This window comes from Silurus meridionalis, chromosome 15, assembly GCF_014805685.1.
Source record: "Silurus meridionalis isolate SWU-2019-XX chromosome 15, ASM1480568v1, whole genome shotgun sequence".
In the NCBI taxonomy this organism is placed as follows: Eukaryota; Metazoa; Chordata; class Actinopteri; order Siluriformes; family Siluridae; genus Silurus; species Silurus meridionalis.
In genome coordinates, this window is record NC_060898.1 from 21,424,140 (window position 1) to 21,444,016 (window position 19,877).

The window sequence follows — 19,877 nt, forward strand, 5'->3', positions numbered from 1 at the left end:
AATGTGTAATAACCTCAAGAGCTTGCTTGCTTATTTGCTTATATTTTCCTATCCTGGTCTATTAGAAGTTCCTGAACATTTCTAGACACACAGAAAGATCTGACTAGCTAGTCTAGTTCACCGAGCTAGCTAACAGCTTACCTAGCCGTGTTTGCGCAGGTTGGATGTTTTAAAATAAAAATGTTGATATTCACCACTCATGACTCGCAGATTATTATCATGAAACTGAAAATAGATGATCAATTAATTTAGGGATGTGATGTGACTCCTCTGTCTCAGATTCTGCTGTGACATCAACTTACAGCAGATTTTATTTGTATGATCTGGTCCCCAAAATCAATTACAATCAAAAGTGAATACTTTTTTTAACTTTTTACATTTTTACATTTAAATTTTTAGATAGATGAAGAGTGTGTGTGCTGTATGAATTTTTTCTTTCTGTGACTTCTAATCTATTCTGTCTCTCACAGTGAACACGCTGCACCATCTGATGGACAAATTGAGCAAGTGTTTGGTTTATTTATGAACTCTGAATATGGGACACGAGCAAAGCGATCACTACAGGCTCAGTTCAATTTATTTGTCATTTGGCAGACGTACTTATCCACAGTGACTTTTATACATCTGAGCAGTTGGGATTTGAGGGCCTTGTTCAGGAGCCCAGCAGTAGCAGCTAAATGGTGCATGGATTTGAATTCATGACCTAATCATAATGAGCTACATCTTCCTCTCAATTCTGATTACAAATACATGTTTAAATTCATACATTTAGCCAGATTAGGTGAGTTTAAAAACGTCCTGAGATGATTTGAGTAAGAAATGTTCAAAAGAAACTCAGAAGGTAATCCATCCTCATCTAGACTCCGCATAGTGTGATTATAAATACTAGAACTGTCTATAACAGTGTACTCCATAGTCCAAAATTGTGCAACCAGGAAATTCTTTATAGTTTTATCATGGAGTCGAAGTTGCTGGCGGTACACTGACTCAAAAATGATCATCTTCATGGTTTCTTAGTGGCTCCATCCGCAGTCATCTCTTCTGAAGAATGTTCTTGAGATACTTTACATTGCAAAAAATTGAACTATAGAACTGCGTGTATAAGAAAGTTGGGCGCAAATGTTCATGTCAATAATCACTTTAAAGTAAAATGTTGTGTGAAGGGTTTATTTTATTCATTAAGTTTTAGTTCTGCCTCTAATTTTCTGTGCCAGGGAGCATCTTTAGAGTTTCCTGAAAGAGAAATGCAGAGGGGTTTTAGTTTACACAACGTGTGTGTGTGTGTGTGTGTGTGTGTGTGTGTGTGTGTGTGTGTGTGTGTGTGTGTGTGTGTGAAGATAATATTGTGTATTACATAAACAATTATTAGCACAAAATCCAGTTTTTAGGACAGATACTCACTGGCTTGATTACTGCTTTTCTAGGAGCATTTCCATTTGATCCATCTGCACACAAACACACACATATAAAGAGTAAATAGAGTAGAAATCTGTGTAATTATAAATAAATGTAAATTAGGAATCGGGGGGTGGAGTTTTGTTTCCACATGGCAAAGGCGAAATTGTCATTTTAATATCGACAGTTCATCAAAATGAAACATTTGGAATTATTCAAATATACACTCGTTACTACAACCATGAATATATTAATAATTGTGTGTGTGTGTGTGTGTGTGTGTGTGTGTGTGTGTGTGTGTGTGTGTGTGTGTGTGTGTGTTGTGTCCTAGTCCATCTCAACTTCACTCACAAATAATGAACGCCCTTTAGCTGAATCTTGATCTTGAGGTAGAACTGATTTCTGTTCAGCATTTGGATCTTGGGGTGGAGCCATTTCCTCTTCAACAGTTGGGTCTTGAGGTGAGGCTGGTTCCTCTTCAACAGTTGGGTCTTGAGGTGGGGCTGGTTCCTCTTCGACAGCTGGATCTAGAGCTGGTGCTGGTTCCTCTTCAACAGCTGTAACTGGAGCTGGTGCTGGTTCCTCTTCAACAGTTGGATCTTGAGGTGGGGCTGGTTCCTCTTTAACAGCTGGATCTAGAGCTGGTTCCTCTTCAACAGCTGGATCAAGAGGTGGGGCTGGTTCCTCTTCAACAGCTGGATCTAGAGCTAGTGCTGGTTCCTCTTCAACAGTTGGATCTTGAGGTGAAGCTGGTTCCTCTGCAACAGCTGGATCTAGAAGTGGGACTGGTTCCTCTTCGACGGCTGGATCTTGTGGCCTTCTTGGAGCCATATTAGAAATCTATACCACACAGATACACACAGCGGTTAACACACTTCATTTCATTGTGTTTCACTCAGAACATAATTACTGCTAGCAGGAGGCTTTTAAGGTAACTAGCTAGAGGGGGTTTTCAAACCTTCTGCAGCCAGAGACCCTTTTACCTGCAATATTTAACTTTAATATCAAATCATTTTCATGTGTGCAGTTCGGGTTCTGAATGATCTTCACCTGCACCCTCCTGTCCTCTTCACATTACTATGGACAGGGGCATTCTGGTGATCTTTGTGCCAATTAGCAACATCCACAAAGACTTTGTTTTTGCCCCACACAGTGCCATTTATCTCCTCCTTAGCCTTCATAGCGTCCTCAGCAGATAAAAATCGCACAAAGCCGTACCCCCTGGAGCGGCCATCCTGCATCATAACCTGTAGGAGAGTGAGAAGACTCTAGAACACACTCAGCAGACAGCAAGAGGAAACATACACAGGTCATTGTGGAAGGAGGAAAGTGTAAAGATTAGTGACCTTTGCACCAGTGACGGTTCCAAATTTCGAGAATTTCCTTTGTAGGTACTTGTGATTTATATGCTCATCCAGGTTCTTCACGTAGAGGTCCAGGCCCTCTTTCTGGAGCAGAAAAGAAAAAGTCAGAATTCTGTGTGTGTTTTGTATGTGTGTGTGTGTGTGTGTGTGTGTGTGTGTGTGTGTGTGTGTGTGTGTGTCTGTGTGTGTGTGTGTTTACCTGCTTGTTGCTGAAGCCCTGGGTGTAGTTATTCGTCACAGCTTTACGTTGCTCACGAGATTTAAACTGTTCAACGGAGCTGTAACACAACAGAGACACTGCGTTTAGACACTGCTGTACATGTTAATGCCCATACCACCAATACTACCAACTGATATTGACTGAAATTTGAGAAATTTGACCAAACCCACACTCTCTATCTATAGCTTACATTGTACGTTCGTTAAGAACTTTGCCGTCAAGCTCCACCTTTGCCAAATTCGCTGCTTCTTGAGACTCAAATTGGACATAGCCATCTTGAGATGAGGCTGGTTCCTCTTTAGCAACTGGATCTAGAGGTGATGCTGGCTCCTCTTCAACAGCTGGATCTAGAGGTGGGACTGGTTCCTCTTCAAAGGCTGGATCTTGTGGCTTTTCTGTGACAACTTTTTTACTCGGCTGAACCTTCTTTCTTCGAGCCATACTCCGAGTCTATACCACACAGAGACACACAGCGGTTAACACACTTCATTTCATTGTGTTTCACTCAGAACATAATTACTGCTAGCAGGAGGCTTTTGAGGTAACTAGCTAGAGGGGGTTTTCAAACCTTCTGCAGCCAGAGACCCTTTTACCTGCAATATTTAACTTTAATATCAAATCATTTTCATGTGTGCAGCTCGGGTTCTGAATAATCTTCACCTGCACCCTCCCCGTCCTCTTTACATCACTATGGACAGGGGCATTCTGGTGATCTTTGCACCAATAAGCAACATCCACAAAGACTTTGTTTTCGCCCCACACTGTGCCATTTATCTCCTCCTTAGCCTTCATAGCGTCCTCGGCAGATAAAAATCGCACAAAGCCGTACCCCTTGGAGCGGCCATCCTGCATCATGACCTGTAGGAGACAGTGAGAAGACTCTAGAACACACTCAACAGACAGCAAGAGGAAACATACACAGGTCATAGTGATAGGAGGAAAGTGTAAAAAAAGTTGCTGACCGTTGTTCCAATGACAGGTCCAAATTTGGAGAATATCCTTTGTAGGTAGTTGTGATTTATATGCTCATCCAGGTTCTTCACGTAGAGGTCCAGGCCCTCTCTCTGGAGCAGAAAAGGCAAAGTCAGAATTCTGTGTGTGTTTTGTATGTGTGTGTGTGTGTGTGTGTGTGTGTGTGTGTGTGTGTGTGTGTCCTAGTCCATCTCAACTTTACTCACAAATAATGAACGCCCTTTAGCTGAATCTTGATCTTGAGTTAGAACTAATTTCTGTTCAGCATTTGGATCTTGGGGTGGAGCCATTTCCTCTTCAACAGCTGGATCTAGAGCTAGTGCTGGTTCCACTTCAACAGTTGGATCTAGAAGTGGGACTGGTTCCTCTTCGACGGCTGAATCTTGTGGCTTTCTTAGAGCCATATTCCAAATCTATACCACACAGATACACACAGCGGTTAACACACTTCATTTCATTGTGTTCCACTCAGAACATAATTACTGCTAGCAGGAGGCTTTTGAGGTAACTAGCTAGAGGGGGTTTTCAAACCTTCTGCAGCCAGAGACCCTTTTACCTGCAATATTTAACTTTAATATTAAATCATTTTCATGTGTGCAGCTCGGGTTCTGAATGATCTTCACCTGCACCCTCCCCGTCCTCTTCACATTACTATGGACAGGGGCATCCTGGTGATCTTTGCACCAATCAGCAACATCCACAAAGACTTTCTTTTTGCCCCACACAGTGCCATTTATCTCCTCCTTAGCCTTCATAGCGTCCTCAGCAGATAAAAATCGCACAAAGCCGTACCCCCTGGAGCGGCCATCCTGCACTATGACCTGTAGGAGACAGTGAGAAGATTCTAGAACACACTCAACAGACAGCAAGAGGAAAAATACACAGGTCATTGTGGAAGGAGGAAAGTGTAAAGATTAGTGACCTTTGCACCAGTGACGGTTCCAAATTTGGAGAACTTCCTTTGTAGGTACTTGTGATTTATATGCTCATCCAGGTTCTTCACGTAGAGGTCCAGGCCCTCTTTCTGGAGCAGAAAAGGAAAAGTCAGAATTCTGTGTGTGTTTTGTGTGTGTGTGTGTGTGTGTGTGTGTGTGTGTGTGTGTGTGTGTGTGTGTGTGTGTGTGTTTACCTGCTTGTTGCTGAAGCCCTGGGTGTAGTTATTCATCACAGCTTTACGTTGCTCACAAGATTTAAAGTGTTCAGCGGAGCTTTAACACAACAGAGACACTGCGTTTAGACACTGCTGTACATGTTAATGCCCATACCACCAATACTACCAACTGATATTGACTGAAATTTGACCAAACCCACACTCTCTATCTATAGCTTACATTGTACGGTCGTTAAGAACTTTGCCGTCAAGCTCCACCTTTGCCAAATTTGCTGCTTCTTGAGACTCAAATTGGACATAGCCGTCTTGAGGTGGGGCTGGTTCCTCTTCAACAGTTGGATCTTGAGGTGGTTCTGTTTCCTCTTCAACAGTTGGATCTTGAGGTGGTGCTGGTTCCTCTTCAACAGTTGGATCTTGAGGTGAAGCTGGTTCCTCTGCAACAGCTGGATCTAGAAGTGGGACTAGTTCCTCTTCGACGGCTGGATCTTGTGGCTTTCTTTGAGCCATATTCCGAGTCTATACCACACAGATACACACAGCGGTTAACACACTTCATTTCATTGTGTTCCACTCAGAACATAATTACTGTTATCAGGAGGCTTTTGAGGTAACTACCTAGAGGGGGTTTTCAAACCTTCTGCAGCCAGAGACCCTTTTACCTGCAATATTTAACTTTAATATCAAATTATTTTCATGTGTGCAGCTCGGGTTCTGAATGATCTTCACCTGCACTCTCCCCGTCCTCTTCACATTACTATGGACAGGGGTATTCTGGTGATCTTTGCACCAATAAGCAACATCCACAAAGACTTTCATTTCGCCCCACACAGTGCCATTTATCTCCTCCTTAGCCTTCATGGCATCCTCAGCAGATAAAAATCGCACAAAGCCGTACCCCCTGGAGCGGCCATTCTGCATCATGACCTGTAGGAGACAGTGAGAAGACTCTTTAGAACACACTCAAAAGACAGCAAGAAGAAACATACACAGGAAAGTGTAAAGATAATTACTGACCTTTGCTCCAGTAACAGTTCCAAATTTGGAGAACTTCCTTTGTAGGAACTTGTCATTTATATGCTCATTTAGGTTCTTCACGTAGAGGTCCAGGCCCTCTTTCTGGAGCAGAAAAGGCAAATCCTGTGTGTGTTATTTATGTATGTATGTGTGTGTGTGGTTGTGTGTGTGTGTGTGTGTGTGTGTGTGTGTGTGTGTATTTACCTGCTTTTTGCTGAAGTCCTGGGTGCGGCGGCTTTTTGCTGAAGTCCTGGGTGCCTCAGCTTCACGTTCCTCACAAGATTTAAAGTGTTCAACGGAGCTGTAACACAACACAGACACTGTGTTTGAACATTGCTGTACATCTTTTTGCCCACACGACCAATACTACCAATTGATATTGACTGAAATACCTCAATATGACCAAACCAACACTTTCTATCAATAGCTTACATTTTACGGCCGTTAAGAAGTTTGCCATCAAGTTCCTCTTTTGCCAAATCCGCTGCCTCTTGAGACTCGAATTGGACATAGCCGTACCCTTTTGGCCCTTTCTTGTAAGTGAAAAACTTCAGAAGAGACACATGTCATGTTAGTACACACAATTTATATCACAGAAATCTGATACACTAAAAAACACACTAATCATGCCAAACAGTTCGAACCTTGCATGACAGGACTTTCCCAAAGAATGAAAAGAGTTCAAAAAGGTCCGTGCTGTTAGTCGTTTCCAAATCCAAGTTCTTAATGAACAAGTTTCCAACACCACTCCTCCTCAATGTGGAATCTTTCTGACACCACATGACTCTCATTGGCTTCCCCATAAGGATAGCATAATTGAGTTTCGCCAATGCACGCTCAGCTGAGGGAACAAAATTCATACAGGTCATTGAATTTAGTAAAAAAAAAAAAAAAAGACTATGTAAAGTCATATTTAGAATTAATGCTACCATTGGTACAGATTGGTATGAAATATGATAAAAAGGATTTGGTAGCTAATAAGTGAATCCCACCTTTAATTAAAGCATTTCTCATAAGAAAATTAATAACCTCCACAATGTAATAATAATATTCTATAATATAGTATAATAATATATGAGTTAAATATGAAGCATTAAGTGGGCTATGAAGTATATAAAGTCCAGAAATAGTGAATCACATTACCATCAAGTTGCTGGTAAAAGTTGACATATGCATAGCCAAGTGAAACATGGGTTTTCCAGCACCTGCAGACGCGGACAGAGTGAATTTGGCCCAGAGGACTGAATTTCTGCACCAGCATGGATTCTGTTACGTTGGGGTGCAGATCACCCACATACAGTGTTGACAGGTTTAAATCCATTTTACCTAAAAAATATAATTAATTAAACTCTCAGATGTGGAGCAGAGCATAAACACCAAAGGATAAAATTTAATGGTCTAAAGGATCCTACATTTCTCAATACTGCATGAAAATTAAACAATAAATTGGATATTGAATAAATAAATAGACAAATAAAAATAAACAGTCTGAGACATATCAGAATAACAATTATGAAACAACATATATACATATATATATATATATATTTAATAGGGCTGTCATTTATACACATATATTAGGGCTTTCAAAATTAACGTGCTAGTGCTAATTAATTTTAAAGTCACAAATATTATTGCTGTGCGATTAATAAAGCACACATTTCTGTTTGACTTTTTTATTTAAAAATATTAATAAATATGAGGCAATTCACAACGTCCTTTCTTTACTCGGATATTTAATAAACTTTTTCAATCTTTAACATTTGTCTTACTGTTTCACTAATAATAAACAAACATTTGCATAAAGCACCCATAGTTATCCATGTCCATGTTGATTAGAGTATCAAAACGTTTAATGTAAAATAATTGTAAATGTGAAATTTTAAAGAATTAATTTGAGGTACATTAAGAACAGATGAAAATGTGTGATTAAGTTGCAATCGACTGACAGCCTTGCTTATATATATGCAAATCTACTTACCAATACTACAATGTACAACAGTAGAATAAAATGTATATTTGAGGCTTAGCTCTATTATTGCTGCTGCTCCTGTTTTTTTGCTGCTGCTTGTGTCGGTAGTTGAGACTAAACTGATGAGATTTCTGGTTTGCAGGAGCACAATATAGGATCTATCATGAGCTCATTTGCATATTCCACTGTTGCGTCACAGCAGTCTGTAGGACTCCCTCTGGTTATACGACTCTCCAAACCTTTTTCTGAAAGATTTTTTGAAAGATTCAGGGGATTTCCGGTCCTTGTGGTTCCGGTTTTCCACCACAAGATGGGCCCAGAGTTCCTAATTAGCCCTAATCATTGCTCTGCTCGGTATGGTATTGTTATCGTTTTTGCCTTTTAGATTGGATTTTGCTCTTCTTATATTCTACACTTCTCGCATTAAGTCACGTTAAGCGTGTTAAAAATGTTTTTTTGGATCATGTATTTTTTTTCCTCTCGTGGTGTAAACGTGTAAACCGGTTTTCCCACAGCATAATAATATCGAGAAACTCTGTACACTGTAGATCACGTGTTAAACTCAAGTCTCATCTGGCCCGATGTACAATTACATCTGGCCCGCGAGATGATTTTATAAAGATCTATTATTATTGTTATTAATAATCCGGCGATATAAATCGCTGATAACACAAAACTACATATCCCATAATGCAGCGCTTCAGCTGCCTTACCGAACGCTAGACTACCTGGGAACATTCCAGCGTCAATCAAGTCGAGCTTCTGTTGATGTATTTAACCCTATTATACAGTTATTGTGAAACAGCGCCTCACAGTGGCGAAGAGAAAAGTTGATACTTAAAACAGAGCCTTTTAAAACCGATTGGATTCTGAGTAGATGTTTACTGACACTGCCGGTAAACACGTGTGTCTTATTTGTGGAGCGAATGTGGCTGTAATTAAGGAATTGAATCTAAGACTGAAATACGAGACAAAACATCAGGAGAAGCTGAAAATCCTGAATGCAGAGCAGAAGATACAGAAAGGAGAAGAGTTAAAGAAGAATCTGACATTTCAGCAGATGTTTTTCACCACAGCTAAATCACAAAGTGAAGCTGGTGTGAAAACAGAGGAGAAATCAGAGTCTCATCAGCAGGTTATTTACTGAGAGAGAGTTTCTGAAGAGCTGCATGATGAAGCTGTGAGACGTCTGGTGTTTGACTGGAGATATTTTTATGGAGAGCAAAATATTTTAAGGTTATTTAAAGTTTAACATTATTTTTTTATAAAATGGCATAAGAGCAAAGAAATCTGATTGTTTTGATTTGTTGTTGCACAATTCTTATTGATTTGTTCAGGGTTTTTGCAGCATGTTCATATTTCTAACTTGTATAATTTTGACAGGAGAGATTTTTATGGAGAGCTATTTATTTCAAGTTTAAGTTGATTTATTCTGGAATAATATTCCTGTCTGTATTTATTCATATTTATGTAAAAAAAAAAAAACATTGTTTTAGTGTGTTCAATAAATGTTTATCCTGTTCGGCCCGTGACCTAAAGTGAGTTTTGGCCCCCTGTGCAATTGAGTTTGACATAGATAAATATCATTAATTATTAATAATAACATATAATTAAGGGTAAATTGAGCAAATTTGTTATTTCAGAAGTGTGTATCAAACTGGTAGCCCTTCACATTAATCGGTACCCAAAAAGTAGCTCTCAGTGTCAGAAAGGTTGGTGACCCCTGCTGTAGTATGGCAAGCCAAAAGGGTCAGAATTACGCCTCAGATTAAACGCGCTAACATTCAAAACGCCGCTAAATACGGCATTTTAAACCGTATTGGCGCCGTAAAATCCGCTGTTGTGCTCACAAATGCCGTAAAAAGCGCGTTACGAAAATTACGTAAATGACACCGTATTTGACGGCGTTTAGTATACAAGAAAAGCGCCGCTTTTTACGGCGTTCATTTTGTCATGTGGCGGCATAAAAAAACGGCGTTTTGCACAGATCGCGCGTCTTTAACGCCATTTTTCTTATAGTATAATGAGTCACCACCCATTGATTTCCACAGCCAGTAATATTGAACTGTTCTCATCCAATCAGTGATGAACAGAACCAGACCAGACCAAGACCGACTGTTTATACTCACTTCTGGGATAGTTGTTTTTTTTATTTTGTATAGTTTTTTACAGTTTTCTTGTACAGTACTGTATAATCAAGTATACAGTAGGTTTACTGGTCGGCGCTATATAGGGTTTTATGTCTTGTCTTGTGTCGTCTGTCTGCACTGTCTGTCTGCACTGTCTGTCTGCACTGTTTGCACTAGGTTGCACTCGATGCACTTTATGTAGCTTGTGTTGTAGCTCTATGTTGTTTTGTTTGTTGTTGTTTAGTGTAGCACCAGGGTTCTGGAGAAACGTTGTCTCATTTTTACTGTGTACTGTGTACCACTGTGTATAGTAGAAATGACAATAAAAGCCTCTTGACTCTTGACTTGACTCTTCAGCACAGATCATTTGTGATAATCCAATTCGTAGGAGTTCTTTTCCATTCAATAAGCAGAAAAATCCAGTTCGCTTGAAAATAAACAGAAGAAATTTAATTTTACGCTGCAAGCGAACATTAAATCGGGTAAAAGTACGTAAAAGGCGCCAATACTGTTTAAAACGCCGTATTTAACGGCGTTTGGAATGTTAACGCGTTTAATCTGAGGCGTAATTCTGACCATTTTATGGCAATAAATATAAAATTTCTCATGAGCAATTTTTGAAGGGGACACAAATAATACAGTCAAATTGTACTTATAAAGACACAGTGTCCCCACAGTGAAAAACTTTGCTTTTATTATTATTATTGTAGCATGGAGACTGCGTCAATTATGGTTATTTTCAAAGTTTATCTCAGGTTTAATGACAAAGAAAAACAAGGAATTAAAAATAGGTTTAGAATTTTATTTAAAATGAATTAAGACACTTAAGAACAGAATAGAAATGGATTATATATAAAATTACAGTGTGGTCAGTTCAGATGTAGCACAGTGCTCATTTAGTAAATGCACAGATAAACAATATGCTAATTGTGTGTTAATGTTAAATTAACATTATACCAAGTCGTCCGAAATAAAACACTGCATGGGAAACGGCTTTGGTGTGTTAGTGTCAGTGCTCTATGCTACAAGTTATTGTAAACAAGCTAACATTCACTAGATAAGTGATATGAATTGCTAATAGAGCAGATTCATGGAAAATTACATCATTAATCAGCATTTTTGCTGCAACTAATTTATGAATGAGTCTGCATCAACTACATTAAAGAGAATCGCTTTATTTAAAGTGAATAAAATACCCTAGTTAATGGAGTTGAACATTAATTGGGCCGCAGACACACACCTGACTCGTGTGTGTAGAGAAGGTGAGATGAATTGGGAACGCAGGCAGTGGGTCAAACCACTGTGAGGAAGAGGAGGGGGAACTCTGTTTCTAAATGCAGTTTTTGCGTTTGTTTTTTTTTTCTACTTACACAACTATTTAGGTATGCATACATATATTTTTCACAATAGAGAGTGCAATATTTTTTAAATAATTTTTTGGTGGGACAACCCCTCAGATGGGAGGGACATGTCCCCCCCCCTCCCCCAACAGGATTTACCCCCAGGTTCTTCTCTGGGACACCCTTTATGATAGATACCCTTTAACTTTGATAGATTACTTTGTTCTTTATTAACTTTATAATAGATTTCGAGATTTCAGACGGTCTGAAATCTCGAAATCTATCATAAAGTTAAAGGGTATCTATCATAAAGGGTGTCCCAAAGAAGAACCTGAGAAATACTTGAAAAAAAACATGGCCAAGGCTCTATTATTATTATTATTATTATTATTATTATTATTATTATTATTATTTATTTGTTTGGTATGGGTGCTGGGAGCAGTCAAAATTGGATGTAAAGACGTTTCAGAACGGTGTTTCGGTTATAAAAAAAGACACGTGTGACATTAAAAAGATTATTTATTGCTATTTTTTATCAGAACACAAACAATTTTATGTCGTGTGTATGTATGTATCTATCTATCTCTTGGCCCAAACACTCTTAAAGCATCTTACTGTATATTCTTTGAGACTATGTTGTGTTTCTGAATGATAGCAAGTAGCTGACTACAGGAATTTAATGGCAAAAGCAGGCAGAATCCCTACTGTCTCAGTGATACAGAAGGATTTAATTGTCTCATTTCTATTAACAAGCCCAAGGTGGAAACCATTAAGGCTAATTAGGATCTCTAGGGCCATCTGGTGGTGAAAAAACAAAACCGCAAGGACAGACTGTAAAAACAAAATCGAAACAGACTGTATAATCGCTGAAAGCATTTAAATGGGGCCTGTTTTGTACACATACAGAACACAATAATTTTTCATTATTGATATAAGTTAATTTTGTGTTTGTTATGAAATAATGTTTTTTTTTGTTTATTGTGTTTGTGCTTTACTTGCCTTGGGAGTAATGTGGATCAGAATACTTCAACAGCAGAATATGCAAATGAGCTCATGTTGTGACGTCATAGATCCTACATGCTGCTCCTGCAAACCCCAAAAATTTCATGAATTCATCATCAACTACCGACAGGAGCAGCAGCAACTAACATTGCTTAGCAGCACATTTTATTCTACTGCTGTACATCAGTAACTGGTAAGTTATTTATATATATATATATATATATATATATATATATATATATATATATATATATATATATATATAGATCCGACAATTAAAACTGTCCATGTGAAAACATAGCACAAAAAAGTTCAGTTTTTTGTCCTGATGATTTGTCATTGAAAACACCATTTTCTTCTTCCGGCTGCTCCCATTAGGGGTCGCCACAGTATTTTTTGTATTTTTGCTTTTCTTCACCACTGAGGAATCAATTTATTATATTTTTTAGGTGAAATGGATTTTAAACTGTCAACACTGTACGTTGGTAATCTACATCCTGAAGTAACAGAATCCGTGTTGGTGCAGAAATTTAGTCCTGCAGGCCAAATTCACTCCGTCCATGTCTGCAGATGCTGGAAAACTCATGTTTCACTTGGCTATGCATATGTCAACTTTTACAAGCAACCCGAAGGTAATTCAAACCAAACATAATAAACTATTTCTGGATTTGATCAATTTTATAGCTTACTTTGCATTTTTAAAACTCGTATACACATATTCATGCCAATACACGCAATACCCCACAAATTATGGGTAAGGGGCAATTAATCACTCGATAGAAAAAAATGGGAAAACAGCTAGGATTCACACATAAACAGCCTGGTGGAGGGAAATGCATCATGGGGGATGCAATTATCCCATACTTAATGTACAGGAAAGCAGAAACGGTAACCAAGTGGACAGGGTCACAAAACGACGTCAGTATAGTGAGATTACATCAATATAGTGCGATCATGTGAAGCCACGCCCCCATGAATATTTACTATATATACTAAAAAACAAACATGCACAGACATGGGCATGTGACATGTCAAAAAATTAAGCAGAGCGAGGGGAGTTGAACGGCATGTGCATCTGCATTGGTATGTGATGTCAAAAGCCCCACCCACTGTGCATCCCATTTAGCTTACGGGATCGCCAAAACTCACGCCGACCTGAACGTGTGGCACCTCAAACCTCACCGGTGTCGTATTGAAGCACAACACATGGCGAGAACCTTCGATGTCAAAATGTGAGAGGGAGATATGCACAGTGAGGGGAGTTGAAGTCAGTGACATCAAATGACGTCAAATGACGCCCCACTCAGAAAACAGCAAACTCGGTGTGATGTATCGAGATGCTTGCCTCACCGAGAAGAATCACGTCTCGAATCTCACAAAGGTGACTGAACCCACCCCGTGCAGAGTTTTGGACCGTCAAACACCACTCATATTTTCTTCTGGAAATGCCACATTGTTGTTTATTTTCTGACAATAAATTCTTTAATCAAAGGTGGGATTCACTTCATTGGCTACCAAAACCTTTTTATCATCTTTCATACCAGTCTGTAACAAGTAATTCTGAATCGTCTTTTTTACTAAAATGAATGACCGGTAATGAATTTTGTTCCCTCAGCTGAGCGTGCACTGGCGACACTCAATAATAAAATCCTTATTGGAAAGCCCATGAGAGTCATGTGGTGTCAGAAGGATTCCACCTTGAGGAAGAGGGGCGTTGGAAACTTATTCATCAAAAACTTAGATTTGTCAATGACTAACAGCACGGCACTTTTTGACTTCTTCTCAGTTTTTGGAAAAGTCCTGTCATGCAAGGTTTGTGCTTTGAGCTGTTTGGATCTGTATTGCATCTATATTGCACGATTAGTGTGATTATTTGTTTATATTAAAGTTCTTTATTAAATCTGTTTGATATAAATTGTGTGTATTGACATGACGTGTGTCTTTTCCGAAGTTTGTCACTTACAAAAAAGGGCCAAAAGGGTACGGCTACGTCCAATTTGAGTCTCAAGAAGTGGCGAATTTGGCAAAGGAGGAACTCGACGGCAAAGTTTTTAACAACCATAAAATGTAAGCTATTGCTAGAAAGGGTGGGTTTGGTCAACATCAGGTGGGCATAAAGATGTACAGAAGTGTCTATGAGCAGTGTCTCTGTTGTGTTACAGCTCCGTTGAGCACTTTAAATCTCATGAGGAACGTGAAGCTGAGGCACACAGGACTTCAGCAAAAAGCCGCCGCACCCAGGACTTCAGCAAAAAGCAGGTAAAAACACACACACACACACACACACACACACACACACACACACACACACACAAACACAGGATTCTGACTTTGTCTTCCCTGCTTCAGAGAGAGGGCCTTGACCTCTACTTAAAGAACCTGGATGAGCATATAAATGAGGAGTTCCTGCACAAGGAATTTTCCAAATTTGGAACCGTCACTGGAACAAAGGTCACTAATAATCCTTACAACATTTTTTCCTTCCACAATTACCTTTGTATGTTTCCCCTTTGCTGACTGTGTAGTATGTCCTAAAGAATCTTCTCACTGTCTCCTACAGGTCATTATGCAGAATGGCCGCTCCATGGGGTACGGCTTTGTGCGATTTTCATCTGCTGAGGATGCCATGAAGGCTAAGGAGGAGATAAATGACATTGTGTGGGGCGAAAAGAAAGTTTTTGTGGATGTGGCTCAGCGGCAAAAAGGTCACCAGAATGCCCCTGTCCACAGTAATGTGCAGAGGACAGGGAGGGTGCAGGTGAAGATCATTCAGAACATTAGCAACCCGAGCTGTACACATTAAAATAAATTGTTATTGAAGTTAAATATTGCAGGTAAAAGGGTCTCTGGCTGCAAAAGGTTTGAAAACCCCCTCTAGCTAGTTACATCAAGAGCCTCCTGCTAGCATCGATCATGATCTGAGTGAAACAAGACACATTGTAGTGTGTTAACAGCTGTGTGTATATGTGTGTTACAGACTCAGAATCAGGCTATAATACCAAAAAGGAAGGTTAAGACAACTAAAAAATTTGAACAGGAACAAACACCACCTGAAGATACAACTGTTGAAGAGGAACCAGCACCACTTCAAAATACAACTGTTGAAGAGGAACAATTTCCACCTGAATATCCATTTGTTGAAGAGAAAACAGTGTTACCTCTAGTTCCAGCTGTTGAAGAGGAACCAGCACCACTTCAAGATACAACTGTTAAAGAGGAACCAGCACCACCTCAATATCCATTTGTTGAAGAGGAACCAGCACCACTTCTAGATACAACTGTTAAAGAGGAACCAGCACCACCTCAATATCCATTTGTTGAAGAGGAACCATTTCCACCTCACTATCAATTTGTTGAAGAGAAAACAGTGTTACCTCTAGCTCCAGCTGTTGAAGAAGAACCAGCACCACTTCAAGATAGAACTGTTGAAGAGGAACCAGCACCACCTCAATATCAATTTGTTGAAGAGAAAACAGTGTTACCTCTAGCTCCAGCTGTTGAAGAAGAACCAGCACCACTTCAAGATAGAACTGTTGAAGAGGAACCAGCACCACCTCAATATCAATTTGTTGAAGAGAAAACAGTGTTACCTCTAGCTCCAGCTGTTGAAGAGGAACCAGCACCACTTCAAGATAGAACTGTTGAAGAGGAACCAGCACCACCTCAATATCAATTTGTTGAAGAAAACAGTGTTACCTCTAGCTCCAGCTGTTGAAGAGGAACCAGCACCACTTCAAGATAGAACTGTTGAAGAGGAACCAGCACCACCTCAATATCAATTTGTTGAAGAGAAAACAGTGTTACCTCTAGCTCCAGCTGTTGAAGAAGAACCAGTACCACTTCAAGATAGAACTGTTGAAGAGGAACCAGCACCACCTCAATATCAATTTGTTGAAGAGAAAACAGTGTTACCTCTAGCTCCAGCTGTTGAAGAGGAACCAGCACCACTTCAAGATAGAACTGTTGAAGAGGAACCAGCACCACCTCAATATCAATTTGTTGAAGAAAACAGTGTTACCTCTAGCTCCAGCTGTTGAAGAAGAACCAGCACCACTTCAAGATAGAACTGTTGAAGAGGAACCAGCACCACCTCAATATCAATTTGTTGAAGAGAAAACAGTGTTACCTCTAGCTCCAGCTGTTGAAGAAGAACCAGCACCACTTCAAGATAGAACTGTTGAAGAGGAACCAGCACCACCTCAATATCAATTTGTTGAAGAGAAAACAGTGTTACCTCTAGCTCCAGCTGTTGAAGAAGAACCAGCACCACTTCAAGATAGAACTGTTGAAGAGGAACCAGCACCACCTCAATATCAATTTGTTGAAGAGAAAACAGTGTTACCTCTAGCTCCAGCTGTTGAAGAGGAACCAGCACCACTTCAAGATAGAACTGTTGAAGAGGAACCAGCACCACCTCAATATCAATTTGTTGAAGAGAAAACAGTGTTACCTCTAGCTCCAGCTGTTGAAGAAGAACCAGTACCACTTCAAGATAGAACTGTTGAAGAGGAACCAGCACCACCTCAATATCAATTTGTTGAAGAGAAAACAGTGTTACCTCTAGCTCCAGCTGTTGAAGAAGAACCAGCACCACTTCAAGATAGAACTGTTGAAGAGGAACCAGCACCACCTCAATATCAATTTGTTGAAGAGAAAACAGTGTTACCTCTAGCTCCAGCTGTTGAAGAAGAACCAGCACCACTTCAAGATAGAACTGTTGAAGAGGAACCAGCACCACCTCAATATCAATTTGTTGAAGAGAAAACAGTGTTACCTCTAGCTCCAGCTGTTGAAGAAGAACCAGCACCACTTCAAGATAGAACTGTTGAAGAGGAACCAGCACCACCTCAATATCAATTTGTTGAAGAGAAAACAGTGTTACCTCTAGCTCCAGCTGTTGAAGAAGAACCAGCACCACTTCAAGATAGAACTGTTGAAGAGGAACCATTTCCACCTCAATATCAATTTGTTGAAGAGAAAACAGTGTCACCTCTAGTTCCAGCTGTTGAAGAGGAACCAGCACCACTTCTAGATACAACTGTTGAAGAAGAACCAGCACCACCTCAATATCAATTTGTTGAAGAGGAAACAGTGTTACCTCTAGCTCCAGCTGAAGAAGAAGAATCCCAGAACTACTAAACTGTTACTGCTGGGACTATGATTAAACCATTTTATTGTTGTATTAATCATTTAAAGCAGTAAATAAAACATTTATGACAAGTAATTCACAACTTTTGTTGAGTTTACAGTACAGTACAAATCCCCTTGAAAAAAGAAACCATCAAAAGGAGGGAGTCAAAACCTCGCGATTTCTTGTTACTCGCGAGGGGCCTGAGTATCGAGATTGCGCTATATATATATATATATATATATATATATATATATATATATATATATATATATATATATATATATACACATACATACACAGTGGTGTGAAAAAAGTGTTTACAAGTAAACACAACATGCAGTTTTTAAATGAAGGTTTTTATTATTGGGGGAAAACTAATCCAAAACTACCGTAATTTCCGGACTATTAAACGCACCCATATATAAGCCGCAACCACTGAATTTAACAAAGATTTTATTTTGAACATAAATACGCCGCACCTGTCTATAAGCCGCAGGAGTTTACACTGAAACTAATGAACTTAACACAGGTTTTAACGAAAGACAGTGTCTGTTACACGGCTTGTATCTAAACAGTAGCCTACCAAGAAAGTCATTGTTCACTGTCTTCCTCCTTCCTTTTGCCAATTTCTCTTTTGGCATCGTCGTGCGTTTAAAAATCACCATCGGTGAATCTTTTCTCCCGATGCCGTGTAGCTCAGAACACAGGTGAAGTGTGTTTTTTCATGCCCGGTTGTTTTCAGCGTGACGAATGATTCACATTTCCTGTAGACAGTCCGAGTGAGCGGCAGGTCAAACGTCAGAGGAACATCATCCATATTTATGATGTGCTGCGTGCCGATTTAGTGGGAGCGCATCTGATTTAATATAAAGAGTTTCATTGGTTCACCTGAACCCGTTCGCCAATTTCATTGGTCTAATGTTATGGGGCTCATTTTGTTGGCTTGAAGTTTGTAAAACCGGGAAAAACCCCGGAAAAGTCCATAAATTAGCCGCTTCATTGTTTAAGCCGCGGGGTTCAAAGCGTGGGAAAAAAGTAGCAGCTTATAGTCTGGAAAATACGGTACATGACCCTGAGTGAAAAAGTGCTTGCCCCTAAACCTTATAACTGGTTGGGCCACCCTTAGCAGCAACAACAATGAGTCTGTTACAGCGCTGTGGAGGAATCTTGGTCACTCATCAATGCAGAATTGTTGTAATTAAGCCACATTGGAGGGTTTTCAATAAAAAAACCTTCATTTAAAAACTGCATGTTGTGTCCACTGTTTTCAAAAGCCTCGCTTTTCACAGTCCACACAGGAATGCGAATTTAATTGAATTTGATTGACTAAAAACACTGGCTCAGAGTGGACGGAAGGCCAAAACAGAGAGAAAAATATGCATTTTCAAAGGAAACTTTCAAAGGAAGGTGTGGAGATGGCAGGATCTGCTGATTTTTCTCCAACCTTGAGTAGGGCTTCTCTTACCTGCAGGGCCTGGTATCTAATCGCTTCTATGCTATTTACACGACTCTCCCACCTGATCTTTGACCATGACTTTAGTGTGATCTTGACATGGTTTTTCAAGACTATTGGTGAAAGATGAGAACAGTGTGAATATCTTCTGCAAGTAACCAAAATAACGAGTATAACTGTATCTTTGGAGCTTTATGCAGCATTGGGCCCCTAACAAGTTGAAAATATGTGCTGCATGTGGCACAAACAATGCTCTGTGGTTTATTGCCAGCGATCCAGCCTGAACACAACACTTTCATAAAGCAACAATCTATGTGTTGCTTTATGACAGGATTGAACTCGACCATATGTGTCAGGGACGAGGCTCAAATCAGGGTTGATTGGTTTGAGAGCAACCTGTAACAGAGAGGTGTGTGAACCCAAATACAGAGACACACTCAAAAATGTCAAAATGATTCGCAAAAGGCAGAACAAAATCAGTCAACAATACAAGCAAGAAAAATACAAAATCTCCTCTGGAACTCTCTGGCGACATCTAGTGGAAAGAAGAATCAGAATCAGAAGCAGAATCAGGTTTATTGGCCAAGTGAGTTGACACACACAAGGAATTTGGTTCCAGCTGTTAGTGACTGTCAAAGTACAGACATAAATCAAAACTATACATTCAGCTTGGACTATACGAGACCAAACAGACAAGACAAGACAAAAACAGACTATACAAGACAATACAGACAATGTGGAACAGTATAGACAGTGTATGTGTTAAAAAAACAG

The 19,877-nt window shown here is 39.6% G+C and overlaps 2 protein-coding genes across 4 annotated transcripts; one reads left to right on the plus strand and one right to left on the minus strand.

Moving 5' to 3' along the window:
* Positions 1-1,153: 1,153 nt before the first annotated feature.
* On the minus strand, positions 1,154-8,210 carry LOC124397649 (polyadenylate-binding protein 1A-like). 3 transcript variants are annotated; one of them, XM_046867258.1, is made up of 19 exons: positions 8,058-8,210; positions 7,220-7,402; positions 6,721-6,917; positions 6,509-6,624; positions 6,281-6,377; positions 6,077-6,178; positions 5,789-5,986; positions 5,283-5,578; positions 5,081-5,159; positions 4,874-4,975; positions 4,575-4,772; positions 4,158-4,364; positions 3,942-4,043; positions 3,640-3,837; positions 3,170-3,429; positions 2,959-3,037; positions 2,742-2,843; positions 2,446-2,642; positions 2,033-2,235 (listed from the first exon to the last, which is right to left on the minus strand). In XM_046867258.1, exons 2-19 carry the CDS (start codon positions 7,395-7,397, stop codon positions 2,169-2,171), a joined length of 2,775 nt encoding a protein of 924 aa, XP_046723214.1. In that variant the 5' UTR covers positions 7,398-7,402; positions 8,058-8,210; the 3' UTR covers positions 2,033-2,168. The 3 variants fall into 3 exon arrangements, with proteins under 3 accessions (XP_046723215.1, XP_046723214.1, XP_046723212.1); XM_046867256.1 differs by having other exon boundaries at positions 6,077-6,199; XM_046867259.1 differs by lacking the exons at positions 2,446-2,642; positions 2,742-2,843; positions 2,959-3,037; positions 3,170-3,429 and adding exons at positions 1,154-1,233; positions 1,402-1,445 and having other exon boundaries at positions 1,747-2,235; positions 6,077-6,199; positions 8,058-8,209.
* Positions 8,211-12,563: 4,353 nt separating this feature from the next.
* LOC124398263 (polyadenylate-binding protein 3-like) lies at positions 12,564-16,234 on the plus strand. The gene is made up of 8 exons (XM_046868352.1): positions 12,564-12,712; positions 12,969-13,151; positions 14,135-14,331; positions 14,471-14,586; positions 14,682-14,778; positions 14,869-14,970; positions 15,080-15,277; positions 15,497-16,234. The coding sequence occupies exons 2-8, from the start codon at positions 12,974-12,976 to the stop codon at positions 16,232-16,234; spliced, it is 1,626 nt and encodes a 541-aa protein (XP_046724308.1). The 5' UTR covers positions 12,564-12,712; positions 12,969-12,973.
* The last annotated feature ends 3,643 nt before the right edge of the window (positions 16,235-19,877 follow it).

Bases quoted from the DNA above. Each gene is read 5' to 3' on its own strand.
- LOC124397649 (XM_046867256.1), bottom strand. From the start codon at position 7,397: ATGGATTTAAACCTGTCAACACTGTATGTGGGTGATCTGCACCCCAAC. The intron at 5,579-5,788 runs GTGAAGATCATT...TGTGTGGTATAG, and splicing joins AGAGGACGGGGAGAGTGCAG to ACTCGGAATATGGCTCAAAG. The intron at 4,773-4,873 runs GTCACTAATCTT...TGTCTCCTACAG, and splicing joins GAACCGTCACTGGTGCAAAG to GTCATAGTGCAGGATGGCCG.
- LOC124398263 (XM_046868352.1), top strand. From the start codon at position 12,974: ATGGATTTTAAACTGTCAACACTGTACGTTGGTAATCTACATCCTGAA. The intron at 14,587-14,681 runs GTAAGCTATTGC...GTTGTGTTACAG, and splicing joins GTTTTTAACAACCATAAAAT to CTCCGTTGAGCACTTTAAAT. The intron at 14,971-15,079 runs GTCACTAATAAT...TGTCTCCTACAG, and splicing joins GAACCGTCACTGGAACAAAG to GTCATTATGCAGAATGGCCG.